The sequence below is a fragment of the Bufo bufo genome, chromosome 1 (genome assembly GCF_905171765.1).
Source record: "Bufo bufo chromosome 1, aBufBuf1.1, whole genome shotgun sequence".
Classification (NCBI taxonomy): Eukaryota; Metazoa; Chordata; class Amphibia; order Anura; family Bufonidae; genus Bufo; species Bufo bufo.
The window spans coordinates 556164928-556180623 of record NC_053389.1 but is presented as its reverse complement, the minus strand read 5'-3'; the positions used below and the strand labels follow the sequence as shown (position 1 = coordinate 556180623).

Below are 15696 nucleotides of genomic sequence, written 5' to 3'. Positions count from 1 at the left end.
CTGAGTGACATGTCTGCCTGCTGGGAGACTCTGCAGCATGTTGTATGTGTAGGACTACAAGTCCAAGCTGTATAATGACACTGCTAAGGGAGTGAATACAAGAGCTGCCCTTAGTGACATGTCTGCCTGCTGGGAGACTCTGCAGCATGTTGTATGTGTAGGACTACAAGTCCCAGCTGTATAATGACACTGCTAAGGGAGTGAATACAAGAGCTGCCCTGAGTGACATGTCTGCCTGCTGGGAGACTCTGCAGCATGTTGTATGTGTAGGACTACAAGTCCCAGCTGTATAATGACACTGCTAATACACACAGGATCTTCCCCCTACCTTCTTGTGCAATACTCTCTCTAGTATGAGCTCCTGTGCCCAGAATTGTCTCCTCACTGCCTGCAGAGCTGTGCAGCTGAAGGGGTTAAGAATCCTAGCAGAGAGCAGACGGCAGTGAAGGGGGAGGGGGGCGGGGGGCGTGGCCAGCACAGTGACGTCTCCTTTACAGGCTTGAAAACGACCTTTATCAGAGCAGGGAGAGAAGCTGACATCACAGGTCATGTGACCCTCAGTGAAATCTGAGAAACCAACCACTGGAGATAAAGTGAGTGAATTGGAAAGCTGTTACATTTGCTTATGGCTCTTTCACACTTGCGGCAGGACGGATCCGACATGCTGTTCACCATGTCGGATCCGTCCTGCCGCTACGTCCCCATTGACTATAATGGGGACAGGGGCGGAGCTCTGGCGCAGCACGGCAGTGCACGGCGAAAGCCGCCGGACTAAAAAGTCCGACATGGAGGACTTTTTAGTCCGGCGGCTTTCGCCGTGCACCGCCGTGCTGCGCCGGAGCTCTGCCCCCGTCCCCATGATAGTCAATGGGGACGGAGCGGAGGTCCGGCGAAATAGCGGCAGGACGGATCCGACATGGTGAACAGCATGTCGGATCCGTCCTGCCGCAAGTGTGAAAGAGCCCTTAGTTAGGAACATAGAAAGAACAAAAAAACTCGAATAAACAGCTGTCATCTGCTGTGACATCACACATTGTTTAAAGAGAGGTAAACTGCAGGCAGGTAACATGTTGTGATAAAGGCATTTCCATCATGTAAGCTATCTGGACAAGTGTGTGTCAGGTAACTCCTGTGACGTCAAAAGTGTTTCAGGCAAGTAAGCTACTGTGACATCATACATGAGTATTAGTCAGGTAAGGGTACTTTCCCACTTGTGTCAAAGTTTTCCGGTATTGAGGTCCGTCCTAGGGGCTCAATACCAGAAAAGAACTGATCAGTTTTATCCTAATGCATTCTGAATGGAGAGCAATCCGTTCAGGATGCGTCAGGATGTCTTCAGTTCAGTCTTTTTACGGTATTTGGACGGAGAAAAAACCGCAGCATGCTGCATTTTTCTCTCCGGCCAAAGTTCCATTGGAATGTATTAGTGCATTAAAATTGCCGCATTGACGGATCCGGTCTTCCGGTTTGCGCATGCGCAGACCTTTAAAAATGTAAAAAAATAATATTACCGGATCCGTTTTTCCGGATGACACCGGAGAGACAGATCCAGTATTTCAATGCATTTGTCAGCCGGATCCGCATCCGGATGCAAATGCTATCAGTTTTCGTATGGATTTCCGGATCCGACAGGCAGTTTCGGCGATGGAACTGCCTGCCGGAATCCTTCAACGCAAGTGTGATAGTACCCTGAGCTTTTGTGACATCACAACTGGTTTTACTCATGTAAGCTACTGTGACATCACAACTGATTCTAGTCAGGTAAGCTACTATGACATCACAACTGGTTCTAGTCAGGTAATCTACTATGACATCACAACTGGTTCTAGTCAGGTAAAGGGCTTCTGAAGTTCTTATTTACTGATGATTCATCAGAGGATAGATCATCAGCATCTGATCGGCGGGGGTCAATCAGCTGTTTGAGAAGGCAGCGGCGCTCCAGCGCTGGCTTAGCTATTTCCATTGGGCCCATAATGTCCATATTCCCTGTATAATTAGAGGCAGTACAGCAAACAGTGGTGGTCTTTACCACCATGCACATGGCACACGTTTGTTTTTCGTTTTTGTCTTGTGAATGTGGCCTTAGCACAGGGATCAGCAACCTACGGCACTTCAGCTGTGGTGAAACTACTACTCCCAGCATGCAGAGTCGTTTGACTGTTGTCAGAACTCCCGGAAAAGTGAGAGGAGCATGAGTTGAAGATTCCCCACCGCTGGAGTACTGGAGGTTGCCTCAGCGAATGTCATTTTTATAATAACTTGACCTGCTGCTGCCACCAAGTGGACAGAAAATAAACTGCATGAGTACTGGTTCAGTTGTGGTAAGAACTTTTCTGTAACATAATACTATGCTATATGGAGATTAGAATTTTGTCCCAGTGCAGGCTTCATCAGTAGGGATAACCTGCTACAGTGAGTTCTCAGAACAAGCCAGAGGGCGTTTTTGTATTTTGTATTTTATGTATTATGATTAGATTTTTGAGAGAATAGAAAAAGCCGCAGCGTTGCGTGCTGTACTGTCGTTGGTGTAGCCCTGCCCCCATACAGACATAAGTAATTTTATCAAACATTTAAGAGCTTCACATCTGGATACTTTTTTGACAGTTCTGAAAAGTTTAGTCTACCACCCTATCTATTACTGCAGAAAGCTAAATGCATTAATGTATACAGGATTTCGGCATCCAGCTACCTAGGTTCAGAGGTGTATGGTTTCTGCACATAGTTGAGCACTGCTAGGCACGGGAAACCTGCGACAAAGCCGTAGTGACGAGGCTGCATCATTCTGAGGCCTCAGCAGTTGGCTTTTTCCAGGGAGGGACAGTATATCCTAGTGATATGCCAAGGCTTCTAATGGTGCCAAAACCCCTTTAAATCCACCCATCCGTGTTGTTCCAGACTGCATTGAATACAGTTGAAAGTAATGGGGGAGACTTATCAAGGCTGGTGTTTTTGATGCTGTTCTTGATATCTCCAGACAATGCGCTCAGTTTATAATGAGGTGCAGCCCTTGTCATAAATTAAGCGCATCCATGTACTTGTAGTTGGCAATATAAAAGTGGCACTTGCGCTATTTAAAAAGGCAGAAACCCCAGATTTGGGACTTTTTGACACCAGTCTTCTGGGGTATGGAGATTCCCCCTCTGTATTGTCCTCACCTCATCCAAGCACTGATAGGCAGGACTTGCAGTTACATCCTTCGGCCTGTCCTCTTTAGCGTTAAGAGGAGCTAATGCACTCAGAGGCTTCTCCTCGATACTATCCTCTTCTTCTGCTGAAGACTCACTGATGTCAGACCTTTCTTCATCCAAACTGCTCATCTTCAGTCTACATACATGGAATAAAGACAGTTACATATGTTTGTACTGCATGAAAAATCTGTCTTAGACCCCATGCACATCTCATTTGCAGCCTTCCATCAGAGGTGGGGAGTATACCTAAAGAAGATCAATAGCCTTGGGCTATATTCATTCTGTTTATGGCTTTGTTTATAGTGTTTAAAATATAACTTTTATTATTTTTCTTATTAAAATAAGGAAAAGGAAATTAGAAAGCCCTATAAATGATTAAAACATGCAAAGTGCGATAAGTTTGGCAGAGAGATGTAATTTACATATTGTTCTGTCAGGTCAGACAGTCTGCAAACTCTATACAAGGGGGGATTTACACTCATGGCCTCCCTATGGTTGTAGATGAAAAGATTGTATCTCTTTTGTGTCCATTTCAAGACTTTCCACTCTATAATCTCCTGTCTGTTCCCATTCTCAATCCATGCTTGGTCTTCACTGCTATCTGTTTAGGGAGACATTTCACTGGCCTTCAGTTATTTGCCATTTTTTATATGTATCTTCACTGTCTTGTTTATTTGCTTATTTATGTCCCCTCTTTAAAGCTATCACATCAACAACATCAATTCATTTCCCTGCCTGGATCAGTTTGACCGAGGAGTCTGCAGTACGTCCCGCTGATCTTTGGGGAGTATACCTCCATCAGAATAAGTCACCTAGACAACCACCTCCCTCAGACACTACTCATGGTGGTAGAGGATCCCAGGGATCATCCATATATGACGTGTGCTTCACCGGTAGCTCCTATGGCGTAACTATCCATATATGATGTGTGCTTCACCGGTAGCTCCTATGACTTCACTATCCATATATGACGAGAACTTCCCCAGTAGCTCCTACAACGTAACTATCCATTTATGAATATTTAAATCAGTGCTTCCCTGGGCTGGAGTCTCAGGATCCAAGAGGTGAGCCCAGAGAAGAGGTAAGTAGGAGGAGATCCCATAGAGGAGTAAGCCCAGAGAAGAAGGGAGCCCAGAGAAGAGGTAAGTAGGAGGAGATGCCATAGAGGAGTAAGCCCAGAGAAGAAGGGAGCCCAGAGAAGAGGTAAGTAGGAGGAGATGCATAGAGGAGTAAGCCCAGAGAAGAGGGGAGCCTAGAGAAAAGGGTAGTGGACGAGGAGTTCATAGAAGAGGGGAGCCCAAAAAAAAGGGTAGTGGATGAGGAGCTTGTAGAAGAGGGGAGCCCAGAGAAAAGGGTAGTGGACGAAGAGCTTATAGAAGAGGGGAGCCCAGAGAAAAGGGTAGTGGACGAAGAGCTTATAGAAGAGGGGAGCCCAGAGAAAAGGGTAGTAGACAAAGAGCGGAGCCCAGAGAAAAGGGTAGTGGATGAAGAGCTTATAGAAGAGGGGAGCCCAGAGAAAAGGGTAGTGGACAAAGAGCGGAGCCCAGAGAAAAGGGTAGTGGATGAAGAGCTTATAGAAGAGGGGAGCCCAGAGAAAAGGGTAGTGGACGAAGAGCTTATAGAAGAGGGGAGCCCAGAGAAAAGGGTAGTGGACGAAGAGCTTATAAAAGAGGGGAGCCCAGAGAAAAGGGTAGTGGACGAAGAGCTTATAGAAGAGGGGAGCCCAGAGAAAAGGGTAGTGGATGAAGAGCTTATAGAAGAGGGGAGCCCAGAGAAAAGGGTAGTGGACGAAGAGCTTATAGAAGAGGGGAGCCCAGAGAAAAGAGTAGTGGACGAGGAGCTTATAGAAGAGGGGAGCCCAGAGAAAAGGGTAGTGGACGAAAAGCTTATAGAAGAGGGGAGCCCAGAGAAAAGAGTAGTGGACGAGGAGCTTATAGAAGAGGGGAGCCCAGAGAAAAGGGTAGTGGACGAAAAGCTTATAGAAGAGGGGAGCCCAGAGAAAAGAGTAGTGGACGAGGAGCTTATAGAAGAGGGGAGCCCAGAGAAAAGGGTAGTGGACGAAGAGCTTATAGAAGAGGGGAGCCCAGAGAAGAGGGTAGTGGACGAAGAGCTTATAGAAGAGGGGAGCCCAGAGAAAAGGGTAGTGGACGAGGAGTTCATAGAAGAGGGGAGCCCAGAGAAGAGGTGAGTAGGTGGAGATGCCAATGAGGCGTTATCCCACAGAAAAGGGTAGTGGATGAGGAACTGCAACCCTGGAAATAGTCGGCTCCTGCACCAGATATGTTGGTACGTACTGCTGACTCAATCGGAGGATAGGGAGTGGGATGCTGGGTGGTGGACTGGAGGGGGACACACAGCTGTGCTGCATCTAGACACGGCTCTCTGCACAGGGAAGCCCCAGTGAAAGCTGCTCATATATGGACAGTGATGTCACACCTACATGACAGGGCCATACAGTGGCATCAGTCACCCATAAGTTTCCATTAACCAGGGGTGGAATAACGTTCACTACACTATTCCATGCTTTTTTTTTTTCAGTACTACATTGGAAAGGCAAAGGCCAAGATGACCCTGTTTGGGCCTCCACAGACACGTTCCGTGTGTTTTAGGAGGTTTTATGGTGTACCGCAGAAATGAGATGTGAACAGGGCCTTAGAGGAACATGGTTGTACTGCGTTACTCACTTTCTTACAGTGTCCTGTATGTCACCTCTATAATCGTCTACAGACACCGTACATGATCATTTTCAAGAATTTCTTTGCAATAATAAATTCTTCCTGTTCTAGCAATATATATCTATAGTAGGCCCCACATGGTAAGTCCTTAAAGGGATCTGTAATTCTGTCCCTGAGGTGTGACACAGGCACAGGGAGCAGCTCTTCTCTGCTTGACCCTGCAGCTTATTGCTGTGAGAGTTCTGTCCCTGGAGATAAGCAGCATGCTATGTAACGGGCAGCCGCTTATCTCCCTCCCTCCATGACATAGGCTTAGGGACCAGTGACTACAATCTCTATAGCTGATATTCTTTTCCCACCACAGACATGTAAATCACTGCTTGGGATCAAGCGCTGGAACTCTCAGACCTCGGGACACTGCTGAGAACTGCTTGTTCAGTGGACAGCCGCAGCACAGTGTGAACAGTGGCATCACAGTGCGCGGCTCTGATTTATCCCTCACCTTCTTCTCCAGGCACAGGTGTGAAGGCGAAGTGTCGGGGGTTCGGCTCAGGTGTCCTCACAAACAGACGCAGCCACACTATCACTTTTCAGGCCCTCAGTGAAAGCTAGCGTCCAACTCCATGGTAACAGAGAGACATCTTCCCCGCCCCCTTCCTGCCGCCCGGGTCTGAGCAATAATCAGTGCGGGAGGGCGGGGCCTCACGCTCCTGGGAGCTGCACACGTGACCGCTCTCAGACTTGTGGTGAATACACGGTGCCGTGCCTATGTTATATCAGCAACACTCTGGTATTCACTAAAGCTTAGTGAAAGGTTGGGGGCAGACCTGTGAAGGGAAGCATACTGGTTCAAACTTCATATATGCAGTAAAAGGGAGGAACAGCCTGCTGGAGTTCACTAAATACAGCCTAGCTGTGCACCGCCGGGTATGGACAATAATGGGAACCAGCGCCTATAAGTGATTTACTGAGTGTGTGGCCCTAGCCTTATCTGCTTCCCAGTGCTGGCTCCACAGAAGGATACTTTCTGTTTGACTCACCATTTGTCATGACACAAGGGGTGCAGGAAGTTAAGGGTACTTTTACTCTAGCGTTATTCTTTTCTGGCACTGAGTTCCGTCCTTGGGGCTCTATACCGGAAAAGAACTGATCAGTTATATCCCTATGCATTCTGAATGGAGAGCAATCTGTTCAGGATGCATCAGGATGTCTTCAGTTCAGTCTTTTTGACTGATCAGGACGGAGATAATACTGCAGCATACTGCGGTTTTATCTCCATCCAAAAAAACAGAACACTTGCCTGAATGCCGGATTCGGCATTTTTTTCCGTAGGAATGTATTAGTGCCGGATCCGGCATTCAAAATACTAGAATACCAGATCCGCAAGTGTGAAAGTACCCTTAGTATGCTTCCTTTTGCAGATCTGCCCATTGCCAACCACCCTCTCTCCTTCCCCCAAAGTGTGCAACCCTTTCAAAGGCCTCATGCACACGACCGTTGTAGGGCACCGGTCATTTGTGCACCGCTTCAAGGATGCGGACCCATGCACTTGAGGCACAAAATCCCACAGAAGCACTACGGAGTGCTTCCATGGGGTTTCTGTCTGCCTCTGCACCGCAAAAAAGTAGTGCATGCACTACTTTTTTGAGATGTGGATCGCGGACCCCATTCAAGTGAATGGGTCCTACATCCACACATGGTAGCCCTACGGTTGGTATTCGTGCATTGCAGACCACAATTTGCGGTCCACAGCATGGGCCCGGCCGACACACGTTCGTGTGTATGAGCCATAAGGAACACACACCCTGTCCATACACACTATTAGGCTATATGGACATCTTAGAGGGGATCCCCTGTTTAGGAATCACAAGTAGTCACTCTGTCCAAAAGACTTCAGTTCTGGTGGATTCCATGTGGCTGTGTGAGTTCATTTTTTGTGGGGTAAGCTTTAGTTTTTATTAGTGTCATTATAGGGTACAATAAATATTTTCTTTGCATCAAGAAATAATGAGATCAACAGTCAGTGGATAGCGGCAAAGCCAAGAATGAACCAGGTACTGAATTACATCAAAACAGCCTTTTATGCCACCATTTACATGGTCCTGATAGACCTAACAAAACCTAACTAATTATTTTTTCATTTCCATATTCTGACAGCCATAACTTTTCATTTTTACTTCTACAGAGTTGTGTGAAAACTCATTTTTTTGCTACATGACCTGTTGTTTTTACCCTTTTGGGGAACATGTAACTTTTTGGGGGGGAAAATGATACCAAAAAGCAATGAACTAGCTATTTTTAGTTCTTTTTCCTTTCCTTTTCAGTTTTCTTTTTATTATGGTTTAACAACTGTTTACATGGAAAAACAATACAAGGCATTACATTGGGAAGACAATATAGAACAATCTGCTATAATACACGGTCCACCATTATATACAGTTAGTACACAATCTGTCTAATTATGTTACAATCTTCATCATTTGGATGTATATTGCATTGTGAACAATCAGTCCATTAGTAAGTGTGAAAGGAAAGAAGAGGAAGAACTTGTATATTAACTAGTAGAAAGGGGGGGGGGGGGTGCCTGAGACCACTGTCTAATATGCACTGAGGTGTAGAAGGTGAGAGTTTTATCACTTTTGGTTATTTCGTCTCATATCTCTCTGATGGCTATCGTCTGTGGGTCAATTTCTTCTGACATGCGGTTAAGGAAAGAGGTTGAATTGCGATATGTAACCCATGGGGCCCAAAGTGTCATGAATCTACCTTGGGTATATTGAGTTAGCGCGACAATCTCTTCAATATTGTATTATTGGTTCACTTTATGCAACCATTGGGGTATTGTGGGGCAAGTTGTCGTTCTCCACAACGGGGAAATTAGGAGTTTGGCGGCTGCCAGTAGGAATGAAGGAAGGGATTTACCTTGCACTTTTTGTTTCTCTTCATTCCAACCTAAGAATATCAAGGTTGGCGAAGGTATATTTTCCAATGAACAGATGTTCTTGGCAATCTCTAAGACAGAGTTCCAGAACGTTGTTAGTTTCAAGCAGGACCACCAAATGTGCAAGTATGTCCCTCTTTCTGAATTACATCTCCAGCAAGTGTCAGGAATAGATGGATACCAGATATTGGTTTTAACTAGGGTTATATACCATCTGGATAGTATTTTATATGAATTTTCTTGTATTCTACTTTTAGTTTTTTTTTCCATATGGCGTTTACCATACACATTTTATATAATAATAATATTAGTTTGGACATTTTTGGATTATTAATTTGAAATCACCATTTAACCCTTCAGGACATTGCGATTTTCCATTTTTTGCGGTTTAATTTTTTACTCCCTCCCTTCCCGGAGCCATAACTTTTTTATTTTATTCTGAGATGTTTGCATCAAGAAAGCCATCTCTACAGTAATCCAGAGAGAGAAAGAAGGAACTAGAAGGCACAGAATCTGCATGGCTGAGCTCTGGAGTCAGTCAGCAGACCTCCCAAGTGTCCTTCTTTTGGATCCAAGTCCCTCTGTCCCTCTTTTCTCCTTAAATGTTCCTCTATTTGATCTGAGATATACACTGACGAGCAAACGGGTAACAATGTTTTGAAGTTTTGACTTTCAGGCTCCATATCTCATCTTCCACTACAGCTTCGAACGTGAGACTACCATCATTTATAGACAATCATCTTGGCTATCTCACACATAAATTGGACTTGCATCTATTTAGCATATAATTAGTTATGCAGATTCTTCTCATGTAACTGCATGGAGGTGGAACAATTTCTTTTTCTTGTATACTACAAATTACAACCTGTTCTCACATTCCCTAATAGCTCAGTGTCTTATTAGGTTGATTCCCAAGAGAAAGGTCACTGGTTCCAATCCAGGAGCAGCCATGAAGCAGATTTCCCAAGAAAAGAGAAACAATGTTATCCAGCTCATCGATAGCAGTATCTTGACCAACAAAATTGTGAAACTGTATCATGTGAGTGCCATGACAGTTGGAAGAATATGAAATGAAGTCCGTCCATCCATTCCAAAGCCAAGAGGTGGACGTCCAGGCAAAATATCAGAGTCAACAAGTCGGTTCATCACAAGGTCTATCAGTTATGGTGTGACAAACATGGCAGTGGAGGCCGCTCGTATGCTTCGTAATAGTGAGATCAAAGACATCCATGCAAACACTGTGCAACATGCATTACACGTCTGGAATGGTGACCTGAAAAAAAGGTGAAGAAGCCTTGCCTTCAATATTGTCATAAGAAGCGTCAGCTCGAGTTTGCAAAAAAGTACGAACAGTGGACAGTAGAAGATTGGAAACAGCAATTTTAAGCATTGAGATAAAAGTCAATAGACTGGGATTTGATGCAAATGGGTCTGGAAGAAACAAGGCAAAAGGGGGCTAATGGATTGAGAAATTGAAGGAACTGTCAAGTCCGGTGGAGGAAGCTTGATAATATGGGGTTGTTTCACAGCCAAAGGCATTGGATATTTGACCAAGATCGATGGTGGTCTCAATGCTGAGCTATATGTTACTTTGTACACTCGAGTACTGTGGGTATGAAAAGGATGACATAGTGTTCCAACAGGACAACGACCTGAAGCATACGTCGAGATTGGTGAATAAATAGTTCAATGACAATGAAGTGGAAGTGCTGGATTGGCTCCCACAGACCTTAACCCAATCGAACATTTGTGGGTAGAGCTGAATAAAAAGCTGTATTCGTACCCAAGTGAGTTGACCAGTATGCACCAACATTGGAAACGTGTAGAATAGACCTGGGAACAGATTTCGGTCAAGACTTTCTTGAATCTGCTCGAGAGCATGTCCAGAAGGATCCAGGCAGTGTTGAAAGCCAAAGGTGAATGTACAAAATACTGGCAAAATAATAAAGATAAAAATGTAAAATTTTAGGAGCAAAACAGTAACAAAGCAGTTACATGACAAGAATCTGCATAACTAATCATACGCTAAATAGTTGCAAGTCCAATTTATGTATGAGATAGCCAAGATGATATAAATGTGGTAGTCTCACATTCGAAGCTGTAGTGGATGGTGGAATATGGAGCCTAAAAGTCAAAAGTTCAAAACATTGTTACCCTTTTGGTTGTCAGTGTAGATTATTGCTACATTTACAATATTGATCAAGATAGTTTTTGGTTCTTATCTGTATATTTGATTCCTATCTGTATATTATTTCATTATTTGATGCAATTTGGATTTTAGAAATTTCAATATTCAGATATATTCAAAAGTATTAAAGTGTATAAATATACAGGAAAAATGGACTTATAACACAATGAACCATAAGTGTTCCTCTTTGACCATCCAAAAAGTTGGGAGGTATGAGTCAGTAAGATATTCACTCTTTAATACTGATAAAGACTTTACTGCAATGAGAGGGACATTGCTAATACACCCTTCACACATTGACACGCTCCTGGCCAACTGTGTCTTAGTCCTGTATACCTCGGCCTGGAAATTACAGACAAGTTTGCAAGCCCTTATTGCCAGCCCTATCTGTGAACTGTTTAGAACTGTGTTTGATATCTTTGAAGGTACTACAACTCCCTTTCTGCACTTTAATAAAGAGACACATATCTATTTTCTACAACTGGCCTGTTTACTGACTCCAGCACCACTTTCGGGCCATAGCACCTACCGTAAATCTCCTGCCTTGCACACGTACCAAACTCATAACACCAAGGGCACCCCAACTACTATCAAGCAGGAGCCCCAACAACAGTTCACTGTTCCACTCTTGCAGCCAGAGCCACTGCCACTCCCGTCCTCTGTTCTGCCCCTCCCAGGCAGTGGCAGCAACACATTCTTGAATTGACAATTCTGTCTATCAGTTATCTCTGCCACTTCATCCACTATTACATGTTTAGAGTCTGTTAATAAACTGTCCCTTGATGGTCCTGTTAAACTATCTGCTGTACGATTACTATATCAAGCAGGGGAACTTACAGCTCAGCAGTGGATTGCAGAGAGTCCATTTACTGGCTCTCAATCTGTCTATAAAGTTAACTGTATACTTCCTTTAGGGCTCTTTCAAATGAGCGTATCTAGGGTCTGTTAATAAACTGTCCCTTGATGGTCCTGTTAAACTATCTGCTGTACGATTACTATATCAAGCAGGGGAACTTACAGCTCAGCAGTGGATTGCAGAGAGTCCATTTACTGGCTCTCTATCTGTCTATAAAGTTAACTGTATACTTCCTTTAGGGCTCTTTCAAATGAGCGTATCTCTTGCGGGAATCACGCTCCGTGTGAGAGAGGGATCCTGGCGCCATGTGCTTCCTGTCAGAGGTCCATTTAAACAGGCACATGTCTTCTTAACCTCACTAACGTGTATTGCTCTATTGTTTGTATCCCTGGTATTCTGACTTCTGGATTGTCCCTGACCTTGTTCCTGACTACCGATTTTTCCTTTGATATTATCTCCTGGCATTTGTCTCTGTCTTTGTATCTTGTGTTGGTTCTGATGTATCTCTGTGCTTTGCACTTTGGCCTGTTTTTGACTTGGTTCATCTACATCACTCTCGCTGTGGAATGGGCACTTCCACTCTGTGTAGTACAGGCCACATTGCAGAAGGGATATTAGGGTAGTTGTGTCTTCTTCTTAGGGATCATGCACAATCGTTTTTTGTCTTTGTTCGTTACGTTTAATTTTTTTGCCTATATGCAGAACCATTCACTTCTATGAGGCCTCAAGTCGGCCGCATTCTGAGTCTGTATGTCCGTTCCGCAAAACAAATAGAACGTCGTATTGTCTGAATGAAAGACAAGGATAGGATTGTTCTATTATGGGCCAGCCGTTCTGTAAAAAATGTCTTGCGAATCCGTAATTTGCGGACTGCAAAACAACAACAGTCGTGCGCATGAGCCCTTAGTCATTCCTTTCAGACAGGGTACTATGCGGAAGTAGCAATCTATAATGTGATTACTTGGTTCCCTCCATACCATTGGGACAGCAGATGCCATGGCACGTCCCTTCCCATGCAGCCACGACCAGAGATTTCTTGAACAGGTATTGCAACAAAAATGCGGAACCCATAGTTTGTCACGATCTCCTATTTTATAACTTAAAGGGGTTATCCCATGACTAATGTAAAAAATGAAAATTATTATAGTACATGACAACCTCTCTCTAACAAAGCTAAAATCAGCCGTGTACCTCACATGGATCCAGAGATCTCCCATTCATTGTTCTGCTAGATTAATATCAGGCTGACAGCTCAAGGGGAGTGTCTATTCTGCTGCAGCTAAGGGGGCGTGTCCATGCTCTCCCTATCACAGCTTTGGAGGCAGCTGAAGGATGAAACTGAGCATGTGCAGCCTTGAGAAAATCAGTAGATAGAGTCCAGCTCACCTGCTATATCATTCTTTCACATTGAAATCCTGGTGCACGGAAAGGGTAAGACCTTGAGAAGCTTGACTAATAAATAAATCCAACACCGGAAGATGTAAAGCTGTGCGTTCCTTTTATTAGGGAGCATTCACACGATCGTGTTTTTCTTCCGTGTCCGTTCCGCGTCCGTTCCGCAATTTTTGCGGACAATGCACGGACCCATTCATTTCTATGGGTCCGCAAAAATTGCGGAATGCCTTTCATTGTCATCCGTGTGCTGTCCGTTCCGTGTGTCCGTTGCTTTTATTTTAGAACATGTCCTATACTTGGCCGCAGATTGCGGTCCATGGCCCCATAGAAAGTCATTGGGTCCGTAAAAAATGGATAGCACATGGAAATGCATCCGTATGTTATCCGTTTTTTGCGGACCCCTGGACTGAAAACATTCTAGGAAACCCCATTTCAGTCCCATTTTTGTTTTTTGCGGACCGTGAAAAACGGATGACACACGGAAGCACCACGTCCGTATTATACGGACTTACGGAACGGAAACGGAATGTTAACTGAAGACATACGGAACACACTGATCCGTGATTTGCGGACCGCAAAACCAACACGGTCGTGTGAATGCTCCCTTACAGTGATAAAATTCAGGCAGCAATTCAACGACATCCAGTAACATCCATCTGAAAGTCAACGTGTTTCAAACAAAACTGTTTTTACTCATGACTCATGGGAAATCTCTCCACAGCTGGGCTTATAAAGAAACTCTCCATCCAGGTTACTCCCCTAAATGGGGTATGGAAAGGATCATCCGGCTAGGGTGGAGAGATCCCAAGGATTCTGTTGACAGCATAAGAGAAGAGCATACAAAAAACATACAAAAATTATTTACAAAATGCAGTAAAACCATAGTGATCAAAGTGATTAAAATAAATACACACTAAAGACCACAGCAGTTATATCTTCTGACGGAGACCACCAGTGAGTCCCCAGAAAAGCCTTGTATGGCGATGCTGGGGTCTGCTAGTAAACCGCTTGGTCTGAATGTTGGCATATGCTGAAAAACACATGCTATACAAAGCTAGGCTATATCACCTGGATAACCGTTTGAACTATATATAATACAATGGGAACTTCATGTTTGTTTTTAATAAACATACATAAGTTCTTTCCTTAAATTCAAGCCAGCCGGGCTTCTGGTTTTCAAACGGATAATCCAGAAAGCTTCCCTTTGTAGAATAAGTCTTTTCAGATTGCCTCCATGAGAAGGAAGGCAAACCTTCTCTATACCAAAAGCACAAAAAAACTGTAAACTTCTATTATGTTCAGTAATTAAATGTTTAGCTGCGCTGGAAATATTGGTGTAGGAGGCATTAGTAATGTAATTAAGATGTTCCATGATTCTTGTTTTAAGTTTTCTTGTTGTATTACCTACATATAATAGGTCACACTGTGTACATTTAATAACATATATGACCCCCATAGTATTAGTATTACAATTCATATAAGATTTGATGGAAAAACTGGTACTGTGATCCGAATCATTGAAAGTTTTTGTAGGTACTACATAGTTGCAAGTTCTACATGGGTTACTGCCACAACAGCTAAACCCAACATATTTTAGCCATGTACTATATTTATTAGTATTTTTTCTGGTCATAGACGTAAATAGAGAAGGGGAAAGAGAAGACGCCAGAGTAGGGGAACGTCTAGGGACCACCCTATATCTCTTTCAAATGTATTTTTATTAAGTAGTAAAGACAAATATACACTAATTGCATATGGTGCACATGTAAGACCAAGTTATAAGAAATGTCGGTTTACAACATATACACAAGCTCGTCACACTTCTGATGTTATAAAACATACCAATTTTAAGGCATATCTAAATGAGTGTACAAAATGCTGATAATACAGTTTACAAAAACAGCAATTCTAGGGCATACAGTACAGACCAAGAGTTTTCTTTATTTTCATGACTATGAAAATTGTAGATTCACACTGAAGGCATCAAAACTATGAATTAACACATGTGGAATTATATACATAACAACAATTGTGAAACAACTGAAAATATGTAATATTCTAGATTCTTCAAAGTAGCCACCTTTTGCTTTGATTACTGCTTTGCACACTCTTGGCATTCTCTTGATGAGCTTCAAGAGGTAGTCCCCTGAAATGGTTTTCACTTCACAGGTGTGCCCTGTCAGGTTTAATAAGTGGGATTTCTTGCCTTATAAATGGGGTTGGGACCATCAGTTGCGTTGAGGAGAAGTCAGGTGGATACACAGCTGAGGCGAAAGTAAGGGCTATTTGACCATGAAGGAGAGTGATGGGGTGCTGCGCCAGATGACCTGGCCTCCACAGTCACCGGACCTGAACCCAATCGAGATGGTTTGGGGTGAGCTGGACCGCAGAGTGAAGGCAAAAGGGCCAACAAGTGCTAAGCATCTCTAGGAACTCCTTCAAGACTGTTGGAA

At 43.8% G+C, this 15696-nt stretch overlaps 1 protein-coding gene across 2 annotated transcripts in view; it reads right to left on the bottom strand.

The window, feature by feature from the left end:
* The window catches only part of CCDC146 (coiled-coil domain containing 146), a 133124-nt gene extending 126667 nt beyond the window's left edge, over positions 1 to 6457 (bottom strand). For both annotated transcript variants that reach the window (XM_040412994.1, XM_040413002.1), the window contains exons 1-2: positions 6366 to 6457; positions 3156 to 3324 (exon numbers count right to left, since the gene is read on the bottom strand). In XM_040412994.1, coding sequence (XP_040268928.1) covers positions 3156 to 3317 — 162 coding nt within the window. In that variant the 5' untranslated portion in view covers positions 3318 to 3324; positions 6366 to 6457. The remainder of the gene's footprint in view (positions 1 to 3155; positions 3325 to 6365) is intronic.
* Between the last annotated feature and the right edge of the window lie 9239 nt (positions 6458 to 15696).